A 24214-nucleotide genomic window follows, 5' to 3' on the forward strand; every position below is an offset into this window, starting at 1 on the left:
GATTTAATCAGTACTTATATGTTTTATCGTGAAGTGTTTTAGGTTGAAACTTTTCACATCACCGAATAAGCAATTTGCAACCTACGAGATCTCGCGACTGAATCCAAGATGGCGCTGTCCTTGAAGGAACTTGCTTCTTTGCTGAGGTTTTACTTCAATTTACTCAATGTTAACCCAACATAGCCAATTGAAAATCCGTCTTTTAATATTAGAAATTCTATGGCAAAATAATTCCTGATGACAATTCCCATTTTAGCCCCTTACTACGGAGAAAGCTTCAAGTTTTTTATTTTCGAATTCCAAGGGAGATAATTTCAATGTTGACATTTAAAAGAAATTTGTATATATTTTTGTGTGAGTAGAATGTAACTGTAAGGAATTTTACCTTGTAATGATTTTGATGCCTTCAGTCTTTTCAGTAAACATTTAGTTTCTATAAGAAACAAGTATTTCAGTTGTATAGACACTGCATTGAAGTTCAACTAGAAATGTGAGGAAGGCAGTTGCTTTAACTAGTTTAATAGCTGCGAAACGTAGCTCTAACTATTTTTTTTTTGTATTTTCTTAACGTTGGATCGCAAGATCAAGAGCTACAATTTTGCAGCTACTAGTTTAAGTGAGAGTGAAGTCCAAAGGAAAAAGTTTCAGAGTCCCTTTTCAACAAATTAGACTTATGCCATTTATCATTTAGCCAAGTTTTTTTTTTAGAATTTTTCAACAGTAATAAGTGGTATTCCAAATATTTGTTGGAAGAACTCTTCAGCATTGATTGCAGGATTTTATCTAGATCCTGGCAATTGGAAGTAGTTTTTTAAAATGTCTTTTAGACTTACCCTACCGGTGCACCTGGTCCATGCTCCCAGTTTTTAGTGGAGTCCAAGTTGCTCATTTACTTTTGTTACTTTGTATGTATGATTTTAGTTACTTTATGTTCTTTGTTGTGTATGTCTGTTTTCCATGTCTGGTCTTTGTCCCTGGATTGCATTCTTTTGGTTACCACTATAACCTTGGTTCCCTTGATTACTCTTTGTCTAGCCTGCATTTTTACTATTTCTGAAGCTTTAATGTGTCTAGATATAGTGTTTTGCTCATATTAAAGTTTCTCATGTGTGAGCATGATGGATTTTTAGACAAATATCTAACATTTAAGAGCAAGCTTAGCTCGCTTATTAAAGTATGTGTATGTCTGGAAAAAGTCAACCAAACAATTAACAGGAGCTAGGCATGCCACTATTTTTAGTATTATATCAATTGTTTACAAAATGGTGGAATTTTTAATCAGCAACATATTTGTCCAGTGTGGTGGCCCTTTTTTTCAACAAACTGTCGGCATTCCGATGGGAACAAATTGTGCTCCTCTACCTGCTGACCTATTCCTTCACTCTTATGAGGCTGTCTTAATAGCTGATCTGATCTGAAAGGAAGGATATCGTTTAGCTACATAGTAGATCCTTTAATCTCAGTTTCCGCTATATAGATGACGTATTATCTTTAAACAATCCTGATTTCGGGGATTTGATACACCACATCTACCCCAAAGAACTTAAGGTAAAGGATAGCAGGTTTGATACATCATATCATAAGATAATCAATATAAACTGTTTAAAACGGGTTGATATGTTCTAAAACAACTCTCCCTATGTTCATGTCCTTGAATCTCCTTCTTATTGTAAAATATTTTTTGACTTGTATTAGTGTAAAAATTCTGGGGAGAAGTTTTCCTGTACTTTTTCTGTAGTAGAACATAACCAAAATCTTTAGTGTTATTATCTCCAGTAGGCAACTTTCATTGCACTTTATTTTTGAATACAGCTCTATATGGCCTACTGAAGGATTTCCGATAAAAAAATATTGGGATCTCCTATGCTTCTTGAAAAAATTTTTGGACTGCTTATAGTGTAAAAATATCGGCAGGAAATTTTTCTGTACTTTTTCTGTACAGTGAATATGTCAAAGAGACAACAACCCTATTGGGATCTTTCACTTTTTTATTGCTTTTTTAATGTTGGGCTATAAGAAAGTCTGGTAAAATAATGTACATTTGTAAAATCTTTTTTTTATGTGTTGTGTTGACAAAAATAGTCAACAATTTATAATCTTTTTTTCAGCGTGCTGTCAGAAGATGCTACGCAGACACAAACATTTGAAGGCCTGGCTGCAGGGTTTCATCACTATTTTACAAAACAAGATCATTACAAAGTAGGATCTGCACTGGTATGTGTGTTTACCTGTACATGTATAAAATCGTGTAACTACTTGTATAAAATCATACAACTTTCAGACGATGCCAAATTGTGGTAGATGTGATTTAAGGTGCAGATAATTCCACCAAATTAACAATGCTTTTTCAATTTACATGTCATATTTCTTTTTGGTACAATGTAACAAAAGTTCTTTCTGCATACAGATCTGCAGCCCTTCTCACAAAACATCATATAAAGAGTAAAAATTAGTTGTAAATTATGATATCACAATACTTTGATCTATTATGATGTCATTAGTTAGGACTACAAATGTAATTTTTATACTTAAAATTTTTTGTGAAAAGGTTGATGTATTTTGGAGAAAAGTAAGTACATGTACATGCCTCTTCCTCAAATCAATTAAATCAAGAAATAAAAGTAATTTTTATCTCAAATTTGCCACAATCCATTGACAATTGTTAAACAAAGAATAGTTACGTGGTCTATGTGTTTTTGAAGTAGAAGTAAAAGTGAATATTTGTTGGTGTTTGATGTACATGAATAATCTGTTTGATATTCATAAAGACTGCTACATAAACTAGAATTGATTAATGCTGGAATACTTAAGTAAAATTTTAGTCACATGAACATTTACTACTATTGAATGTATGTTGAATAGCTATACAATACACTAGCTGTCATTCTTATGCTTTCTAAACTACTCCCTAATTTTTAAACAAACCCAAGTAAAAATGAAGTTCAACTTGGTATTCAATTCGTTTTAATGTATTGAAGGTTTGCTTTTAAGGCAAGAATTTCAGTAAGTAGAGAAAAAGAGGTTCTGTTTTAAGGTTACTTTAAAAATCACGATATTTCTTGCTTTTGGCAGATATTTGAGGTAGAACATTGCTTACTGTCATATTAAAGACCATGAAGTTCTCCCTAAAATAAGAATAGTGCTAATAGTTCATTCTGACCAGGGTTTCCTTAGTTTTGAACGAGTAATCAAGGGAACCAAGATTCTACCGGAAATCAAAAGAGTGTAATCCAGGGAAAAAGACCAGACATGGAAAACAGACAAACACAACAAAGAACAAAAAGTTACTAAAATGATACATACAAAGTGACAAAAGTAAATGAACAACTCGGACTCAACAAAAAACTGTGAGCATGGACCAGGTGCACCAGTAGGGCAAGCGTCCTATGCTTTTCCAGAGTTGCCCATAAAAAGGTCAAGTTTGGGTAGATGAAAGAGGAAAGGAAAACTATGAAGTACAGTGCTATAATTATAGTAATGCCAAACAGAACACTACATGCATATTGAACTTGGGAAACAATGATGCTCACATGCACTATTTTACATTATTTCTCTTCAGGTTTTATTGCTTCAGAATAGAGACTTGCTTCCTCATCCATCACAGAAACTAGCAGCCATATTTCTTTTGTATGAGATGTACAGAACAGATCCCATTGCTGCGAACCCATTTGCTACAGTATTTGTACATTTACTGGTATGATGATAATTCTTTAAGGGGTATTTAGTCTATTCATTAAATGAGATCTGAACCTGAAAAAGTTTATTAAACTTTGTATTCAAGTTAGGTTACGTACATTATGAAGGATTGGTGTAAGTTAACTGAATGAAGTATTCAACAAAGAAATGTATTCTGTAGGATTGATTTGTTGTTAAAGTGAACTGAAATTTTGATTATTATCAATTACTTATTAATTATGGGCTGGAACTTAATTGTTCAAGAATACATTTGTTCACCCAGTAACAGCCTAGTTCATTTCATGTTCACCCAGTAACAGCCTAGTTCATTTCATGTTCACCCAGTGACAGCCTAGTTCATTTCATGTTCACCCAGTGACAGCCTAGTTCATTTCATGTTCACCCAGTGACAGCCTAGTTCATTTCAAACCATCAGAAATCAAAAAGAAATTTTAATCAGCTACATTAAACCTAGTAAGGTGTGTATATGGCAGATTTGTGCAGGTAAAATAATCAAAATAAGAAGTGATTTATTCTAAGTAAGTAAAGATGATTTTAAGGGATATTTCATTATTTTTATGACTTATTCTGAATTTTACACAGAACCCTCCCACAGAAAATCAAGAGGCAGGTCAGTTTGACCTCCATTGGGCTATTCCTGCCATTTCTCCATCAGAGAGGTACTTTTTGTCTCAGCTTATCTCAAGCCCATCAAAAGAGGTAAGATTTAAGAATCTAACTTTAGTTCAAGTTTTTTTAATTAAGACATAATTAGATTATAGTTTAGAGTACACATGCACTTAGTTTGTTCTAAAGGAAGTCAATGTTTTTTTTTTGCTTTGCACGACTCTTTAACCACATTTTATGTTTTGGCCTTATTGTCTGACAGAGACCGTTGCTATGTCAAAAACCACTGTTAGACCATAGTCCAAATTCAAAGATCTGTCAAAATCAGATATAGAGTCGGTAATTGTCCCTAACGATGAGGGAAGTACATACTGTGATACACAGTGGGGCATTCGTGTGGTTCTTATTATAAATAAATAGAGACAGTAAGATGAAATTGGGTGTATAAGAATCATATATACCCAATTTCATCTCACTGTCTCTATTTATTTCATGACAATTGTATGTATCATGTCAAGCTATCTAGCTTATTGGTCAACAATTTTGAAAGTTATGAAAATATGTATTTCCCAGTTTAATACAAGAAAAAGATACATGTATTTGCATTACCATTGCCTACAAGGATTACAATGTTTTTTTCCTTGGAGACAATGTGATAAATAGACTCATTATATCTTACAAACATAAATTTTATATTATATTAAAAATACCTGTAGGCTTAAAATACCCCAAAAAATTTGTCACAAGATTTCTTATTGAAATTATTAATTATATTTATATTAATGATATTTTAGCTTTTTAAAAAGACACCGCCACAGATAATTCAGATGGACGTTGGAAATATGCAGGTAAGGATTTGAACTTGTATAGGATGAAGGCTTACCAGACAAAAAAGTTAAACATAATATTGTTTTTTACAAGGCTACACATGGAACTGCACTATTAAAAAATATTTTAACTGAAATTTCAGAGAATAATCTGTTTAGATACTTGTTATTTGCTGAATTTTATAATCATATGACAGTAATTCTGGTTATTAACCAATATATCTAGAAGTACATTTTGGGTAAAAAAATAATTTAAAAAAATATAAATTAGAATATAGGGCTGTTTTAAAGGGATTTATATCTGTTTTGAAACCTGTCTTGGTATTTCTGTTGAAAACTGCATTTGTAAAGATTATGTTCAAAAGTTTACACCTACCATGGAGTACTGTAAACATTAATTTTCGCAGATTCTGTCAAGTGAACACATTTGCAGATTCCAATTTTCATGGTATCAAAAAATGATGTGTTATATGGTGTTAAAAATCAATTAACTGTTTTTCGCGCTTTACTGTCCACTTCAAAAATAGCAAAAATGAGTACTTTTACAGTATTTCTTTTAACCAACAGAATTTTGATGTAAGTGGTCTTCAGCTAGCTTTGGCAGAGAGACAGTCGGAAATGCCAGCACAGAGTAAATCAGCTATTCCATGTATTGTTCCTGACCCAGAAAATAAACCTACCAGGTATTTTGATAGTCCATTTTATTATCATATTATAAGCCTGACTTTTAATGGACATTTATCTGGGACTTTGGGTACTGATAAAAAGGGAATTCATCTGTGTATGGTTTTCTGCAGCTGTTAAGTTAATGTTAATAGCACCTTCGGATTTTAAAATTCTCTATTTGGACCAATGTGTTCTTCAGTCCATTTGATAAAGAGTAACTTTTAACAGTTTTTTTTTGGTTGTGGATTTCCAAATTTTATGAATTTTTCTTGAGTTATATGTGTTCATTGCTAAAAAGAAGTACATTACCATTACTATCTAATGTTTTTGCCTCAGCTGTGACAAAAGTTGTGAAAGGTTATTGCTTTTCGGACTTCAGCTTTGGCTTAGATTTTATGTTAAGTTTTCTGATTTGGTCAGTTTGATATGAACCACTTGTGCAAGGTCAGCTATACTTGAAATGTAGTTGCATTGGCATCACAACATCATAATTGTATCAGTTACATGCATATGCCCTGCAGTCATGGTCTAATGAATTTTAAATTTTTAAATCTGACTACGTCAATTTAATGGAATCTTAGTTGTGTAAAGTGATATAGTTATAAGTACAGCTCTGCCTAAAAACTAGCCAGAGGCTTATAATGGGTGATTCATGCATTTCTTAATCCAAAATATTATTTATTGCAAATCCTTCTGTAGGCCCATAGAAACTGTATTAGGAAATATAAGTGCATATAAAAGTAGTCCACTTGAGATATTAAGACTTAAAATTTTGGTTATGTTCTATTTCATAAAAAGTATGGGAAAATTTCCTGCCAGAATTTTTACGCTACAACCAGTCAAGAAATGTTTCAAGATATTTAGAAGATCCCAAATTTTTTTTTATTAGAAATCCTTCAGTAGGCCTCATAGAAAAAAGTGCAAATGATAGTTGTCAGCTGTAGTTATAAACACATTTGGTTATGTTTTACTACAGAAAAAAGTACAAGAAAACTTCCTGCCAGAATTTTACACTATAACCAGTCAAAAAATATTTCACAATTAATAGCAGATCCAAGGACATGAACATAGGAAGAGTTGTTCTTAGGACATAACAAATGTATTTATACAGTTTCATTGATTATCTTAAGATGAATCACCCTGCCTGGTTTTTAGACAGAACCATACTTATGTATTGACTCCTTAAAAATAAATATCTGTGTATTTTTTTGCAATTGAAGTACAACTGATTTTTACCAGGAAGTGGTTTGTTGGTCTTCTTTCAGTTTTGATCAGTTTGGAAAGCCTGGAGTTATCAACCCTGATGTACAGAGACAGACAATAGAGGCTTTACTGACAGGGAATAAACCTTCCGTAGAAAACTGTATGATGCCTGAGTTCATTAGACTTGCTCCTCCTCTACATATAGCAGAAGATGAGGTATGCAAGTGATGTTTAAAATTGAAAGATGCAGGTGCTATGAGCACTTTAATTTAATTAACAACAAAAACTTTAATTTTTACCTAAATTTTTACTCACTGAAACTTAGCATTTCAAGCTACTGTAATGTGCCAAATTGTTGAGTTTCCATTACAATTTCATGTCACAATGATTGTGGCATGTCAGCTTTTAACATATGGACAGAAAGTATCATTAGTATTACCCTATCAGGCTTTTCTTAGTGTTCCCTATAGCTTTTGAAAAGGACAGGGTAATCTAGTTAAAAAAGGACACTCTAAATTGTTAGAAGCAAATTTGTAGGCACATCATGCAAGCATTAGCATCTGTTTAGGGATTAATAGCATGGAACACTATGTCTTAACTTTCAAACTGCTGTTATTATAAATAAACCACATACCATGTATATATTAGAGCCCATATTTGTTACTCTCTTCCCAGTTTGCCTGGTTGAATCCAGTGGAAGGAGACTACAATATAGCCTGGGATAATACCATGGGTGTCAGCTGTTCAGCAGGTGTTGAGGTTCGGCGACTGATGGCAAAGGCATTCAAAGGTTCACTGACACTCCCACAGCAACAGCAGCTGATGGAAGAAATAGAAAAGGATCCAAAACTGGTGTATCACATAGGACTTACACCAGCTAAGGTAGGAATGGCTTTTTTATGCTTAAGTAAGTGGGGCTTACACCAGCTATTTTAAGGTAGCTCGGCCTTTCATCAGTGACACTCACTCAGCAGCTACAGCCAATAGGAGAAAAAGAGAAAGATCATTAAATGCTTTGCCACATAAGGTTTATGTCAATTAAGGTAGGAGGGGATTTTTACATCAGCTTTCACCGGCCTTTTTAAAGTATGTGGTTCATATTTGAGGAGTTGCATTAGTAGCACTCCCACATCAATGACAGCTAATGAAGGAAACAGAGGTAGTGAAAAAAGACCACCAACAGAGGTAGATGGGGTTTATTTCTTTTTAAGTAGGCAGGGCATACGTCAAGCACTCTTACAGCGACAATAGAAGATTGAGAAGGATACAATTGCTTTTTCTTATACCTAGGATGAACAAATGTGTAAACAATCGAGACTTTATCATTAAACAAAGTGTAACTAGGTTAACAGGGCGTATGTCAAGCACTCTTACAGCAACAATAGAAGATTGAGAAGGATACAATTGCTTTTTCTTATACCTAGGATGAACAAATATGTAAACAATCGAGACTTTATCATTAAACAAAGTGTAACTAGGTTAACTTCGTGAGATAATTACCAGTACATGTATTTAAAGAAGAAATTAATCAGGTGGTATTATGAATTGTGTTTGTGTATTTTGGTTAAAAAATACCAATATATGTTTCTTGTTATATTCCAGTTACCAGATCTTGTAGAAAATAACCCATTGGTTGCTATTGAAGTGTTATTAAGATTGATGCAGTCTAATCAAATCACAGAGTAAGTACCAGAGAGAATTGACAGTATTTTGTTTAAGTGAGTTATAGAAAAGCTTTTCAATTTGACATTAAAGGGAAAAAATCAAGCATAACTGATCGTGTAAGCTTACCAATAACAGTAGAATTACCAAAGCATAATTAAACTATATAAACAAACAAAAGAAAAATTAATCTAGATATTCCTGTTTCTCAATACTTTATTTGCAGGGATAGAAATTAGCAGCCACCCAGTAGTCCATGGCAACTAGATTTTGAGCTGGGCTACCAAACATTTGGGTAAAATTTTGTTGAACATATAGAAAGTATTTAACATAAATATGGTCTGGGCTACCATCTTGTATTTCCTATATTTTTACCCTTGTTTGAATTTTTACAGGTATTTTTCTGTTCTTGTAAATATGGAGATGTCTTTACATTCAATGGAAGTTGTCAACAGATTAACTACTGTAAGTACCATATTTATAAAAGATGAATAACACACAATGGTAACCTACCACTTAGCTACATGCATATACAGAGGTTGGCCCAGGAACAAAAATAAAGATTATGCTGACTAACTCAAAGTGATTGGGATTAGCATTTTGATAAATGGACTATTATGATATTCAAATCTCATGGGGACATTATTGGAAGTTTCTTACTTCAATAGTACTGTTGTAATGTTATAAATGGTGCACGATTCCAGATTGGTCCAATAACTTATTGAATGAGGACTAGTTTTAATGAGTTTAAGACTGATTTTTCAATTCTAAAACTTCTATGTATTTATGTTGGTTTCCAAATGGAAGGATTTTTTTTCTCAGGTAAATCAATCAAATTCCATTTTGATATCAGTATTCAGGTTACTAAAACAATTTAGTCTACAATTTTAGTTAGATTATACCTGATATTTTTTGTATAAATATTTTCCTTGTTTTTCTGAAATTGACCTTGAATGAACATTCTGTAAAATATTTTAATATAAAAAAAATCTGCCAGTTATCTCCCCCTTGAATGAGACTTTTCAAAATGAATACTTGTAGTTTTACCATATATTTAGTTTTCTGTCAAAATTCTTTTTATATCATTTTAAGAAAGGAATGTTCTTTGTTATATGTATGATCTACCTGAAGATGACTTATGTTTTGATTTTTTTTTAAAGGCAACCGTCACAGCTAGAATAAAAAAATATTTCTGTAAAAACTTCACAATAAAAGCAGTTTTCTTTACTTTGTGACTTCTTGGCTAAATGTAACCAAATCATCATTTTTAAATGAAAGTTTGAAGTTTGTCTGTAAATAAGGACATTCCATTGTTTTTTTTATGATGCTTAAAAGACCTTAAGTAAGCATGACTTCATGTGATTCTAAGATAGATAAGTTAGCCTTGAAAGGCTTTAAATGTAGGAGTACTTTTCATTTTTATAAATTCCTTTTTTAGCTTCAATTTCACCTCTATTACAGGCAGTGGAATTACCTTCAGAGTTCATACATCTCTATATTTCTAACTGTATATCAACATGTGAGACCATAAAAGATCGATATTTACAGAATAGACTGGTACGACTTGTCTGTGTATTCCTCCAATCACTCATAAGAAATAAAATTATTGATGTCAAGGTAAGGCTTTTATCCATGTAGTAATCTGTACCACTCCTCTGAGGTACAAATTAGAGGTGGTCCAAGGTTTGAGACTTTATCTGTGTAGAAATCTGTACCACTCCTCTGGGGTACTAATTAGAGGTGGTCCGAGGTTTGAGAGTCTCTTCTGGGGTACAAATTAGAGGTTGTCTGAGGTTTGAGACTCTCATTTTCTGACCTAAGATCTTTGATATTTCATTTATCTAGAACCTTCAATTGTACCATTTACATTTTGTTGAGGACTTTTGGTTTTCATCAAGTTGACCATTGATTTTGAATTGGAAATAGTCAAGGATTGTCCACTCTTGAAAATGAATTTGGACCATTTCAACCTTGCCTTAATTGCTTTAGATCAGAGTCATTGACAAATCTCCCCTAACTGAATACTCAACTTAGTAATTGGCTCAATATTATAAATGAACCTTGACCTATGTCAGATGAAAAAGGAAGTAACAGACAGGCATCAAATTATCATTGATCCTTGTATGAAGCTCAATAATATTAGTGCCAATGATATGTCAGAGAGGACCATTATCGAAGATTTCAAATATTTATAATGTTTAGCAGAAAAAAATGGATAAAATAAATTACTTGTGTGCATATATTTTATAGCATTCAAACCAATAACTTGTTTTAGAGATTATATTGAATTTTTTTCTTTGGGTTTAAGTTAATGAAGTTTATTGTGGTTATTTCAAGTAGTCAGTCATATTTAAATGATCAATAAGGCCTTAGTAACAACAACAACAAAAATGTCAGTGAAAGAAAGTATATGGATCTAAGGAATATACCATTGGAGGCATCAAGTCTATTGTTTTTACTCTATATTTTGGAGATAGAGCGATAAGCTTGTATCAGAGTTGGAATCATGTGTTTGAGGGGGTCGATAAACACCCTAAGATTTTCCAGTGTCTAATTAGTATAATACAGGATCCATTCATCTAATAATCTCATTCTGATAAAAATGGAGAATTCATCATTTTTTTTTAAGTCATTTCTATAATAAACTTAATCTGTGTTATATCTTTTTAGGACATATTCATTGAAGTACAGGCATTTTGTATTGAGTTCAGTCGAATCAGAGAAGCAGCTGGATTATTTAGACTGTTAAAATCATTAGACAATGCCGAGGGTGTGACTCCAAATACAAGTCGGTGATGATAAATTCCTGGAAAATGTGAATTTCATTAAGTGCATCAAGTCAAAAGTAACATCAGTGCAATTCAGTTATTTAGAGATCTGTGACTCTGTGAACAAGTCATTTTTATTGGTAGACCTTGTTCTAATAAATTATATAGAAATTTGAATTCGGAATTTATCGTAAAGTTTGATTCCTAGAGTTGAATTTTGAAAGGTAGGTTGGCTGCTTCTGTTTTCTGGCATGTTTGCTGACTGGCATTAAAGAGGTATTATATGATTTTTGGAATGTTAAGCACAGGTCCGCCTAAGAATTATGCAATTAAAGAAAGAGGTGATAAGTTGGAAAATTTTTTGTCAACCTCAAATTTTTAAGACAGTTACATTTATGATGAAATAAACAAGAGAGGTGTATTGAAGGATGGGAAAGTATTGTGATATGTTAAAACTGTTTCTATTAAGAAATATTTCTTGCAAGTTCATGCATTATTTATCCAGCCAGTCAATTTTTATACAACCTCACAAAAATTGTGTATGTATAATGCTATGGTGCAGTCATTGTTGTCTTGGTGCCCTTTGTTTCCATGCAATAACTTTTAATTTTGGTTTACCAATTGTTATGAAATTTTGATATGATTTTACTAACCACTAAAGAAATGTTCCAATTTAATTTAGAGTTTGTGGCCTGTACGGTTTTGGAATAAGGGAAAAATCTTATAAATAGGTGTTTTAGTAGAACTCATGTAGAATGTTTGTTTTTCTTCCAATTTTAATCATTCCTTTATTATTGTGTTCTTTATTTATTTCATGTAAACAAATGTATCACTAAATTTGATGCATTTTGGGTTTTAGACTGTTTTTTTTTTAATTTCAGATACAGGTATGTATCTTTTTTGGTTTTTGAGTTATAAGTGGTTAAAGGGCCACACCCCAAAAAATTGACTTTTTTGAATTTTTGGTCTGATTTAAAAAAAATTTTTTATTAATTTTCAAATTTTGTGCTATACTGTGTCCAAACCAGTGTTTGTATCCATGATGAACTAGTAGCCCCAATGCTTAAGTGAGTCAAAAACTAATATTGTGTCCACACTTGCCCCAACTGTTTAGGGTTCGACCACTGCAGTTGTTTCAAGCTGCACTTCGCGAAGTTTTGTATTCTAACATTGTGCAACATCCGTTTTATTTTGCTTTGTCCACTATCGAAGAACTTTTTTTTTAATTGATTTAGAGGGCTTAGTTAAAAAGTAATTTGTAAAAGCATGTGTAAACTGAGGAATTCAATATATCTGGATTTCTCTGAGAAAAGATTAAGGTTGAAATTCCTTGGACACCAAATATGAAAATAACAAAACAGTTAACCTCAAGCATTGTTGGAGTAGAATGAAATAAAACTGGAAATAATGTCAGCAGGCTCATAAAAATAGTACCTCCTGCTTCATTTGGACGTAATTAAAACTCTTTAGTTGAATTATCTCCCTTCATCGGTTAGCCTCCTTCGTGCTAATCAGTCCCTTTAGAAGAGTTCGATAGTTTTCATTTACAGGCATCAAACAGTTACTAAATTCATTTATGCACGTTTACATAATTATGATTGCTTACGTACGGGTTTTGCTTATGATGTTTACCATGTGAACCCTTAAATTGGATTATCTCCCTCTGAAGGTATCGAACAATAATAATACTCCTTCATGCACATCTAAATATGATGCCTATTTTATCAATCCCTTTAGAGGTTTTGAAGTAAGATACTGACAAACGGTCAGACAGACAGAAATACAGGGTGATTCCTACTTTGTTTTTTTTTATATAAAAAAATATTCATAAAAAGAAAAAGAAGTTCAACTTTCATTTCTTTTTCTCCAACAGATAATGAAAACTTGAACGAAAAAGTTGACGACCTTTTTCATTAATATTTGTGTGTTATGCTTAATAAAATGGTGAACATACAAACATAGATAATCTGCTTTGTTAAATCGTAGGTAATCACGCAGTCCATGTGACTCTATCAAGCTACATTGAAAAAGTGTTGCCAATTTTTAATGATGCATGTTCTATTCTAATGCCCATTTATTCTATGTAAACATGAATTTTCGTATAGTTTCAACCTACGCAACAGCTTTATGACGAATTGAAAAATAATCCTCCTTAAGAGTCATGCAAGGTAGTAAATAATCTACGAATCCACGACAATCATGCAGTTGAAAACCAGTTTTGCACCTTTCTAGTTTCTATTATGTCGTATGCGAACGGTTTTTGTGAGATATCTCTGTTTTTATGTTCTGGAAAATGAAACTTATACCTACAATAATACATGCACTATCTGCTTTTTACTGTAACACCCTAGCTTCGAATTCTTGAACGAACTTTTTAAAAATTGCCACGCTAGACAAATCGTTAGATCATGCCATCAATTCTTGTAACTCACGACTGAATCATTACACGACAGACGTCAGTTCTTGTCACGCTTACTATAGATACGACGTACGCATGAATTGCTAGATATTACATTGGCTAGCATACATTCTTGTCAAGTCCCAACATCGACCGCTTTGTCCATCTTTGCCACACTTAAAATTTGAATCGCTTGATGTGTACCGCCCACAACATGACCTACATGACTTCGAATTGCTGTTATGCTTGACCAGTGTTCACTAAAGTGACTTTCTGCTTTGCTTTGAACCGCTGTTTACCATTATCACGTACGCTAGACTATCAATCGCATGATGTCCGCCGTCGATCATTGTCCCGCTTGACTATGGGCCGCTGTCAATCATCACATGTTTTTCTACCAATTACTAGATGTCATCGATCTCTAGATATACCCGCCGTCAATAGTTGTCACTTGACTTTGGACCGCGTGATGTCCGCCGCCAATTCTTATCTCATTTGATTGAGGATCACGAGATCCTTGTCCCGCTTGACTATGGATCGCTGACACGATTATCACGTAATGCTTGACCGTCAATCTTTTTTCACGATTGACTATGGACTGATGCCAGTCACTTAACTGATAATTGACCAGCGCCAATCTTATTATGCTTAAACTTGGATGTCCACCGTCAATTCTTGTTCTGCCGAACCATGGAGCACTGTCAATCATTATCCCGTTCACTTGACTTTCGATTGCTAGATGTTAGTCGACAATCCTTGACCTGCTTGACTATTACGCAATGTACATTATCCGCTGTCAAAGTTTTTTTTTTACCTCAAATTATTCTAGTACAAAAAATAAGCTCGAGAGAATCCTGTAAAACTTGTTTAATCTGAACCATGAATTCCTATAAATCTAATCAAAGTTTATTTAGTCAGCTTCTAGAAACATTTACAACTTATCAAAGTTGAACTCTGTAATATAAAGGATATGTAATATAAAGGATAACTGTCCGTGAACTATATTCATTTGCACTGCACTTTATGGATGAATTTATTACTCATTTCAGTTTAATGATACAACACATCTGGTGTTTACTCAGAACTCTTCTAGTACAGTTAGGTGGAACTGATAAGCTTTATACGAAGATGTTTCCTCTACTGCCCGATTCTTATACGGTCTGGCTCTAAGAAATGTGTAATATTTAGACAGACAGATCTCCGATTGCATAACACCATGAAAACCCTTTTAGGGAAAGGCATAACAAGCAACATCAACATTACGATTTCAGATGCAATTTATGCAAAGTCCACATGCTGAATTAACTTTAAGCGTTCAAATATCATATTAAACCCAACTGTTACAAAACATTAATACAAATACCTTCCACAAAAGAAATTATAACACAATAATTATGAATGAGCTTAGTTTAACCGCTGTGTTGTTTTGGCTAGGAAATGTGCTAAAAATAGGCTCTTCAACGCCGAAAATCGGCATCGAGTGTGAACCGCACGGAAATTCACAGACTTGGAAATGTTCATGTAACAAGAAAGGTCTCGGATTTTACGTTGATAATTTACCAGGAATGATGTTAGTTTGTAGTAGTGATCTCAACCTCGAGTTTATCAAAATCCCGTCCATTCCAGTGATACAGGAAACCAAGTCGGTAAGCGGCGTATCCAGAAGTGATAGCGCAGTAATCAAAAAGACAAAAAGTGGACCACCGGCTCCGAGGCCAACCTCACATTCCGCTCAATCAAAGGTCTACAATGATCACGAATCAAATGTTGAGGGTACTAATGTCAATGATGTTCGCCACATAATGGAAACAACACCAAACATTTTGTTCCCGATGCACCACAAAAAGTATGGCTATGCTAGCGAAATTGCACGGGAATCCATGCACTGTCTCGTTTTTGATAGAGACCTAAAACCGGGCGAAACGATGAGGGTTAGAGGATGCACATACATTTGTGACAAGGGTGTATTTAGAAAACGCGACTGTAATAGCAGAAAAACTGAAATACTTCTTACTGGAACGAAAGGAAAATTTCGTGGAAAATAAAATGAAACAATCTCATGACTCACGAAAGATGAAAAATAAATGTGTCGGACTTTCAACGATTCATACCAGTTATTGTTTGTGTTGAAACAAAAAAATCCGGCTTAAAGCCGAATATACTCAGTGCCAAATATCTCTACTTGTGATTACATGTATACAGCATAAAGTGTAGTATGTGTGAAAAAAAACCCTAAAGGAATTGTGAAATTTTATTATAAAAAGTTCAATGGAACAAAAGGAGAATAAATAGATTAATAAATAAATAATAAGAAAAAAAGATCTAAAACTGTCTAAATCCAACGTGGGGCATTACAGTCAACTAAGCATATGAGTGGCTAGTCAAATTCATCAGCAAAGGCGTTCATTTTGTGTCACGTGACAAATGGCGGGAAATTGCTTATCTGGTATGCAAAAGAGGTTATGAGGCAAGTGTTCCAACTCCGAAACCATGGGGACCAAAGTTCTTAGCATAGCAACCTGTAAATAAGAAATAATAGTATTTATTTTTTAGTTCTTGATTATTCAAGGAGAGAAATGTGCAACTGATAATGTGGTTTGTCTGTATGTAGACGTTTTCGTCTCTCTATTTATTAATGAATTCACATGTATTTTTTCCATTTTCACATCAGTCTTCATTCGTTTTTTTTTGCTTCAACGTTATGATTGCTTTATCTTTGTTGTTACAGTTTAATCATCAAATTATTGTACTAAATTATGCTTTCAAGTATTTTACTTGCACGATAGGTGCCTAAACAATAAAATGAATTATTTTTATTGAGCTTTTGTGATATTATTACTTTGTCTTATTACTTACAGGAATCTGGTTGTCAGTTGGCTCTTGATGTGCGCATTCAGTTATGAGTTAACAAGTCCAGTGGCTGGCCCATTTGTGAAATTTTTGAGTTGTTTTGTTTTCATAGAATGTCACGGATGTCGATATGAGCAAAGTCTTCTTAATCTGGTATTTGAACTTGTAGAAACTTGTGAAGGTTTCAGAAGAAAAGTTCTATGACAAATTTAGAACAGTTCTCGGACATCCTAGAGTCAGCTCTTCTGACAGTTCTAGCAGAGCCGGCTCTAGTAGAAGAACTGTTCTGGTAGATAGCCCTGCCAGAACTATCAGAAGAGCTGGCTTTAGTAGTAAAATTGTTATCGTAGAGCCTGCCCTGCCCGAACTGTCAGAAGAGATGGCTTTAGTAGTAGAGCTGGCTCTAGAACCGTTCCCCTGAGAAGTTGGACATGATCTCATCTGTAGCATGGTGGAATCTATTGATTTTTTTCTCTGCATACTTGTAGAGTTGGTGCTTACTTTTTATGGCGGCATTTAAACAATGTGCATACTTGTAAGTATGAAGGTGGTGTGTTACTTTTCATGGCCAGTATACGAGTGCAGAGAAATGCTTACCTTTACAATATATTTCTATCTCGTGTCTACATAAAGTGGTGGAATCTACAGCCTTATTACACTCCTTACATTTACAGCAAGACTTGTGCCAGGCCTATGGTAGAATACAAACATATCATAAAACAACAACTTACAACAAAAAATGAAACAATGAAAATCAATAATTGTATTTGATTACATGTTTGAATGTTGCGTTCGAATTTCAAAGAATTTGTACTTTTTAGAGTTTTTTTTTATTCTAAGATTTAAAACTTTTTACGGTGGTACTGCTTAAACTTCTCTATTGACACCGTGTGTTACGGGAGCACATACAGGTTCAATCTTCAAAGTCAGGGTTTTGAGAACAAACGAAGCGAAAATGGATGAGAATCCCGACTTGGGAGGATGAATTAGCAAACCAATTTTCAATTTCACTCATGCTATATTCTAGCAAAATCAAGATAAAATGAAGAAAAATAAGAAAATTTAAGTAAATTTACAGTTCGACGCATCATCTTGAATTTTCAACTTATAAATTTGAATTTATAAGTTCATATGTCAAATTTTCAAGAATTGTTTTAAATGGATGATAAGGCTTTTGTAGCATATTACTGACAGGGATATTTTGGGGGGTTAACTTCTTCCATACACCAACAAGCAAAATGCCATGAGTATTTCGCACGGACTTTTCTTTACGCTGATGACGCCTGTCGTTCCATCTAACCATTGCACCTAGTCCAAGAAAAATCAAGGGAACCAAGATTCGAGCGGTAATCAAATAATTGTATCTGATTACATGTTTGAATGTTTGAAAAGAGTATATCCCAAGGAAAATAACTAGATAGGGAAATTAGACGCATACACACCAAAGAAATTATAATAATCAAAACAGCACGTATAAAGAAGCAACCCGGACTCCACTAACAACTGGGAGCAAGAATCAGGTTCATCGGTAATGTAAGGGTCCTCTGCTTTTCTAAGCTACAAAATCGCTTAGGGCAAGTTGCTTTTTTTATTTAAGTTTTCTTTGCACTATTTTACGATGCTATATATTTTACATACACAGTGAAATCGGTCCCATTTAATCCTTGACCACAATGTTTTCAAAAGCGATCCGCGGTCTGAATTAATTGATTGCACTTTTCATTGTGTAAACTAGTAAGACACGAGATCTCTTAATTAATGAAAACATGTGTCAAAGGTATTCGTTGAAGATATGTGCACATGCGTTTTTCTGAAAAGTAATAAAAATTCATTAGTTTAACTTTCTATAGACCTACATCAGTAAGACCAATAGCTCTCTCTGCTTCATAAACAGTCCTACCACATCTAGGGCAATGCGGACCTGGCCCGGAACTTGATGGTCCGACATGGGTCTCTGTGGGACGGTTGCTGAAAGTAGATTTTTAATACAATGACCGAATTCTTGGTTTATAAGATAGCGTACCGTCCTCGTATTTCCGATTTTATCAATTTGCTATTTTAGCCGGATAGAATTTCTCATATCGTTTTGATATGCGTTGATAACTTATATATTTCGATAAGAGCTTACATGTAGTATGGTAACTTAACTCTGCAAGGCAATGAAAAAAAAATCACGAATTACGTCATTTTTAGAGGTAAGTAAAATGATTACATACCAAAGTCTTTCGATACCGTAACGGAAGATTGTTCACTTATCTTCCTTTACTGAAATTACCGCATTTCATGCTTGCACGTTAATGTTGCACTATACAGATGGGATTGCGGTGCACTGTTTCATACACAAAACTGAAGATGAAACTCGTTGGAAATAATGATTGTGGGTAGTAGATCGTTCGTGCATAAATAGATGCAATACTTGTGAAGGTAAAGAAGTGTAAACTGCATGTTTAAGCTACCCGGAACGATTCAGGTCCTCCCCGGATTGGGTTCTCATCCCTGCACCAACTGGCTGTTTTTCAGAAATGCAAAATTTCGCACGAACTTTAAGATTAAAATCATGAACAAATGAGCAGAAAAAGTACACTTTTTATTTGTTTTTTTTACGATAATACCATACCTGCTTGCTTTTTTCTGGCGGTTTTAAAGTGCCTGATATTATAGAAAACCTGTTTTTGACAGTTAATTTTGCGAAGGCACCCAAAATTTGTTTTGAAAACTGACATCTATTTTTGTATTATTTTACCATGGCTACAGATTTTCATGATAAAATAGAAAATAATATCTATCTATTCGTGGACCTCCATAATGTAAGGTTTAGAAAAATATATACTTTTTTACAGGAATAAATTGTTGGATTTGCTTGCTTAAGTGTCTCAATTTAACTTTATTTCCACAAATTGTCAAAAAGGTATCTGCAGCTACCTATCTGTAAAGTGGAACCTAAAGGTTGGAATTCAGCTTCAAAGTCTCTATACCCTTTCAGAAGATACCAAGTATGAAGATGTTCAGTAAACACATCCAGCATTGCACTCGGTCTTCCAACATTATTTTTATTATAAATTAATGTGCAGCTAAAATGAAAACTTACGACATTTCAGCTTCCTTGTTTCCGAACTGGGCACCAGTTTCCATACTAAGAGCTCCAGCTCCTTGTCCGAAACCATATCCCTTAGGACCGAACTTTTTACCATGGCAACCTTTGCAGAAGACACGCCCCTCGTGCTCGGCTACTGTTGTGCTTTCCAACATCTTGTTGCACATGCCTGTAAAGTAAACTAAACCTGAAACTTTTTGGAAACTAGAAACTAGAAATTGTGAGATTAGAGGAAATAAGATGCGCCATAGTTCCATTGTAATGTTTACTAAACAATTCGGATACATTCTGCTATACCATTGTCCGTCCTCATGTCTACGCGGCGTACGATAAATCAACGCTTTGAAAGATTTTAATGAATTTTAGCTCAAAGCTTTTCGTGATGTTTAAGTTTAGAAGCAACCTATCGTTTTAATTATTTTATAAACTTTTGTTTTAAAGTTTTCTGACTTGAAATTTCGCGGGCGCATTGTGTCCTTTAGCACAAATTTTATTAAAACATTAATCATTAACGAATCAGGAATTTATACTGTATATATTTTATTTCGAGTGTGGTAGTATAGAGATTCTATTTTGTCATAGAAAAGTGAAAAACATAAGGCAGTGATATCACGATTTGTAAAGTTACGACGTAGGTGCTTTTACATACCACACTTAAAGCACATTTTGTGCCATTTCTTGCCAGCTCCTAACTTCTCCTCGGCAGCATATACTGCTTTACCACAAGCCGGGCAGATAGACCTTTCTGGAGGCTTGAAAGGCATAGTTCTGAAAAAAGAAAATGTCGTTCAATTAAAGGGAATGAATAGAATGTTTGAAAACATAATTTGAAGAAATAACTACTAAGTAATCGAGTAGTGTACCAATTCAACTTTAATAAGATAACTACTAATGGAGTGGGCGTTCGGATCTGATATGATGATACCTTTAGATACAATGTCGTATGTTCTGATCAGCATCCTGTTGTAGTATGTAGATATTGATAAATGCCATACATATATACATATATGAATGGGTGTCAGTTTTTCATTGTCTGAATATATGAATGGGGTGGGTACAATTTTTTGGGGGCCGCACACCCGTAACCTTTTACCTGTTAAGTTACCTCCCTCGTGGCCATTTGATCCGCAAGTCGGAAAGAATGCAAGAAGAGTTGGATCACTGAAAAAGCGACTTGGTCACTTTGTTTTTGTTTTGATGCTATATCGCGGAAACCATTGATATAGCACATTAGTTTAAACGTTTGTTGTTCAATACGGGGCGCCGAATGGGACTCTGTGGTTTTGTACTCAAAATTCAATTTTGTACAGACAAAAGTGAATTTTGTTCAACATGCAGAAATGAGTTCAAATTAACAAAATTTATAACATACTACAAATTTAAATTTTGTGTAACTTTTGTCATGATAAAATTCCTTTTTGTATCACATACTTGTTACCTAATTTGATTATTGGGTAACAAAAGTCAATTTTATATGCAAATGAGTTTAGTTTGGATTCTGCGAATTTATTTGCATACAAAACCGAGAAAAATTATGATAAAATTAAATTTTGTCACAAAATTCATATTTGTGTTCACAAAATTGAATTCTGTAATAACAAAATCACTTTTGCAAGCAATTTAACTCAGAATTCTCTTTTGTGTCACAAAAATTGAATTTTGTCATGACTAAAATGAATTTTGCAATTACAAAATTGAAGTGATCACAAAACAAGTTGGTATAATATTGTTTTGTACGACAAAAGTGCTTTTGTTATTACGGAATTCAATTTTGTGTACACCAAATTAATTTTGATTACAAAAAGATCAAGTCCCATTCGGCGTCCCGTATGCAACATGTATAGATGTCCGTCTGTATATAGCGTATGAAGTGTGGTAAAGGAAAAAAAGCAAGCTTTTAGAAATTCATGAATCTATAAATCATAATGTTAAGTTAGTTGTGTATTAATATAGCCGTTGGTATATCTTTAGTTCAAACAATACCTGAACTACCAAGTTACAGAAATAGTTAAGTAATTAAACACAAAGAATGATTCAGAAACCAGGTAAAACGGCATTTAACACACATCAGAGTAAGCAGTACTAATTAACGCAGTGCAAAAAGAGATCTTTACTTGGCAGCCTGCTCGAGGAAGTTTTTCTTCGTCAATTTCACCTTGAGGGATATATTGCTATGACTCACAAAAGATTTATCACTTAAATTATGTTTATATTGTAGAAGGCACATTCCTTAACACATAAACAATATACCATGGGAAAGTGTTTCATATGACTAACAAATATGATATACAACATGTAGGCTGAGTTCTTTGAACTATGGAGAAATTGAGAAGAATTGTGTTATGTAAAGTTGGGGGTGATGTTTTTTGAACGTGAAAGGAAGATTCTAATGAAAGGGTGTGTTACCAATCTTAACCTTTATTGACACAAGTTTTACAGTGAAATTCTGAAGAAGGGGAAGATGCATTGGTTGATTATTTCATTGCTCGAAGTTTTGCGTTTTTTTCTTAAGTATTTTACCTGGCAGATCGTACCCCGATATAATAACTTATTTCAGGACCATTTAGACAATGGTCCTGAAATAAGTTATTGATTCGGGGTCTAGGAATGGAACCTCTCCCTTTTTATAGGAAATGTTTGTGCAAATTTGGACAAAATGAGCAAATGATAGATTGTAACCCCCTTTTTTCTCGATTTATATACAATGTGTAAAACAGGCTTATATTTATTACATTATGGTCCAAAAAAAGGGAAATGCTAAAAATTTCACACCCCAGCATATACTCCTTGGTCCATTTAAGCAAGTGAAATCCGAAATATTAATTGAATTTTTGTATTTCTCTCCTAGCTAAGTGTTCTTTAATTACCAGTTAATTAATGACCAATACATGTAGACATAATGCAGTTGTTGAACTGACTTGTGCCAGGTCATATGAGGTTACATCCCAGAATAAATAAACAACCAAAGACAAAACACTCCTTGTCCAAACATTACTCAGAACATAAGGAAGTGTTCATTATCAGATTATCTACATTATAACATCTACCGGGCAATGGCCAGCGTAAGTAATTTATTAAGAATGCTAACAGTTGTTGACCGGGGCCAAAGACGTACATGTATAACATTACTGTAAGACCGTTAAAACAGACACAGCCAAGTAAAAACAAGTCTTTATTCATTTCCCGGTTTTTTTCTCAACATTAGTAAACCGAAATCAGATAATGTTGTGAGACTTCGAAGTATTGCATGAATGAAGTATTTCTGTATTTACAGAAAGTGAAGACATTTTAATTAACGCTATAGACCTATTTCCTTCACTGTGATTCTGTTTCTTACAAACGATGTGCAATATCTGTAGTTATAAAGTCGTGTAGGGAACTATCGTTTGAATTTACGAAGTGGGTAGGATGAATTTTGAAATTATGTCAGGACAGCTAAGAAAAATTAAAAAGTCTGGATCTATATAATTGTCCTGAAATTTTTTGTTTATATTCAATTAAAAGAAAAAGACAGTCCTGACCTACACTTTCTCAAAATAAACAGGATAGAAAATTTCATCCAAGCCCCATAAAAACCAAAGGTTTGCTCTCTCATATGATGGAAAATATTGAAATGCTTATATTCAATAAGTAGAAATATTAATGTGTCTTTCCAATTACTGTAATTCTCTTGCATTTTGTTATATCTCTCGAAAATTGACAGATTTTTTTTGTATAGTTACATATTGTAGTTAATCGTTATATGTACTTAACATAAAATTAGATTGTCAATGAACACTAACTTACCTTAGAGCAACTACAATCCGACTTGGAGGATGGAATTCTTTGCACACGATACAAGCAAAACTGAACCATACCCTCTCTATTTTTGTCCAAAGTTTTATATTGCAATTTTGCGCACATCACTCAAAGACCTTTCTTCACAGGGGTTACTGCCTGATATACTGCGGTGAAAGCTTGAAATCTGCGCCTGGAGCAAAATGAAAAATAGTGAAAGATGCATAAGTCCAGTGTTGGAAGTAATAAGAGGGAGAACGGAATCAAAAATTGAACGGCAACTAAAATCCGACTGGGATAGTAGAATTCTTTGCACACGATACAAACAAAACTGAACTATAGTTTCAAGTTTGATATTGGAATTTTGCGCACACCACTCTAAGACCTGTCTTTACAGGGGTTACTGCCTGATAAATGAATCAGAGAATTTCCTGTTGAATTTATAGGACAGACTAAATTAATAACTCCTTTATATCAATTAAACAAAATATTTTAATACGTATTAAACTCTATAAGTATAATCATGCATGTGAAATTAAAATGCTTTATTGTACACTCCTTAGGGTGCCTCATCACAACTTCGGGTGGTAAACTAAATTCGACATAAATGGATTCTGCTTCACGCCATACATTCGTATCTCATCATCAATCTCATCATCAACTACAT

At 33.7% G+C, this 24214-nt stretch overlaps 2 protein-coding genes across 6 annotated transcripts; one reads left to right on the forward strand and one right to left on the reverse strand.

The window, feature by feature from the left end:
* The first annotated feature begins 8 nt into the window (after positions 1 to 8).
* On the forward strand, positions 9 to 11605 carry LOC148610130 (CCR4-NOT transcription complex subunit 11-like). 5 transcript variants are annotated; one of them, XM_088542227.1, is made up of 13 exons: positions 9 to 146; positions 2109 to 2214; positions 2549 to 2569; positions 3560 to 3694; positions 4279 to 4395; positions 5097 to 5150; positions 5697 to 5812; positions 7061 to 7214; positions 7674 to 7880; positions 8601 to 8680; positions 9056 to 9125; positions 10122 to 10277; positions 11331 to 11605. In XM_088542227.1, the coding sequence occupies exons 1-13, from the start codon at positions 109 to 111 to the stop codon at positions 11454 to 11456; spliced, it is 1380 nt and encodes a 459-aa protein (XP_088398353.1). In that variant the 5' UTR covers positions 9 to 108; the 3' UTR covers positions 11457 to 11605. The 5 variants fall into 5 exon arrangements, with proteins under 5 accessions (XP_088398353.1, XP_088398352.1, XP_088398355.1 ...); XM_088542226.1 differs by having other exon boundaries at positions 5697 to 5811; positions 7048 to 7214; XM_088542229.1 differs by lacking the exon at positions 2549 to 2569.
* A 4458-nt stretch (positions 11606 to 16063) lies between these two features.
* On the reverse strand, positions 16064 to 24214 carry LOC148610131 (muscle LIM protein 1-like). Its single transcript, XM_088542233.1, has 6 exons — positions 23557 to 24214; positions 20420 to 20538; positions 19765 to 19939; positions 18533 to 18644; positions 17274 to 17367; positions 16064 to 16345 (listed from the first exon to the last, which is right to left on the reverse strand). The coding sequence occupies exons 2-6, from the start codon at positions 20532 to 20534 to the stop codon at positions 16287 to 16289; spliced, it is 555 nt and encodes a 184-aa protein (XP_088398359.1). The 5' UTR covers positions 20535 to 20538; positions 23557 to 24214; the 3' UTR covers positions 16064 to 16286.

This window comes from Perna viridis, chromosome 8 (genome assembly GCF_037379345.1).
Source record: "Perna viridis isolate PV_CMFRI_1.1 ecotype Kerala chromosome 8, ASM3737934v1, whole genome shotgun sequence".
Taxonomy (NCBI): domain Eukaryota; kingdom Metazoa; phylum Mollusca; class Bivalvia; order Mytilida; family Mytilidae; genus Perna; species Perna viridis.

Coding starts and splice junctions, on each gene's coding strand:
- LOC148610130 (XM_088542226.1), top strand. CDS start 109: ATGGCGCTGTCCTTGAAGGAACTTGCTTCTTTGCTGAG. Junction 2,215..2,548: donor ACAAAGTAGGATCTGCACTG/GTATGTGTGTTT, acceptor TTTTGTGAAAAG/GTTGATGTATTTTGGAGAAA. Junction 2,570..3,559: donor TTGATGTATTTTGGAGAAAA/GTAAGTACATGT, acceptor ATTTCTCTTCAG/GTTTTATTGCTTCAGAATAG.
- LOC148610131 (XM_088542233.1), bottom strand. CDS start 20,534: ATGCCTTTCAAGCCTCCAGAAAGGTCTATCTGCCCGGCTTGTGGTAAA. Junction 19,940..20,419: donor CAAAATGTGCTTTAAGTGTG/GTATGTAAAAGC, acceptor TTTACTTTACAG/GCATGTGCAACAAGATGTTG. Junction 18,645..19,764: donor AACAAGGAAGCTGAAATGTC/GTAAGTTTTCAT, acceptor ATCTACTTTCAG/CAACCGTCCCACAGAGACCC.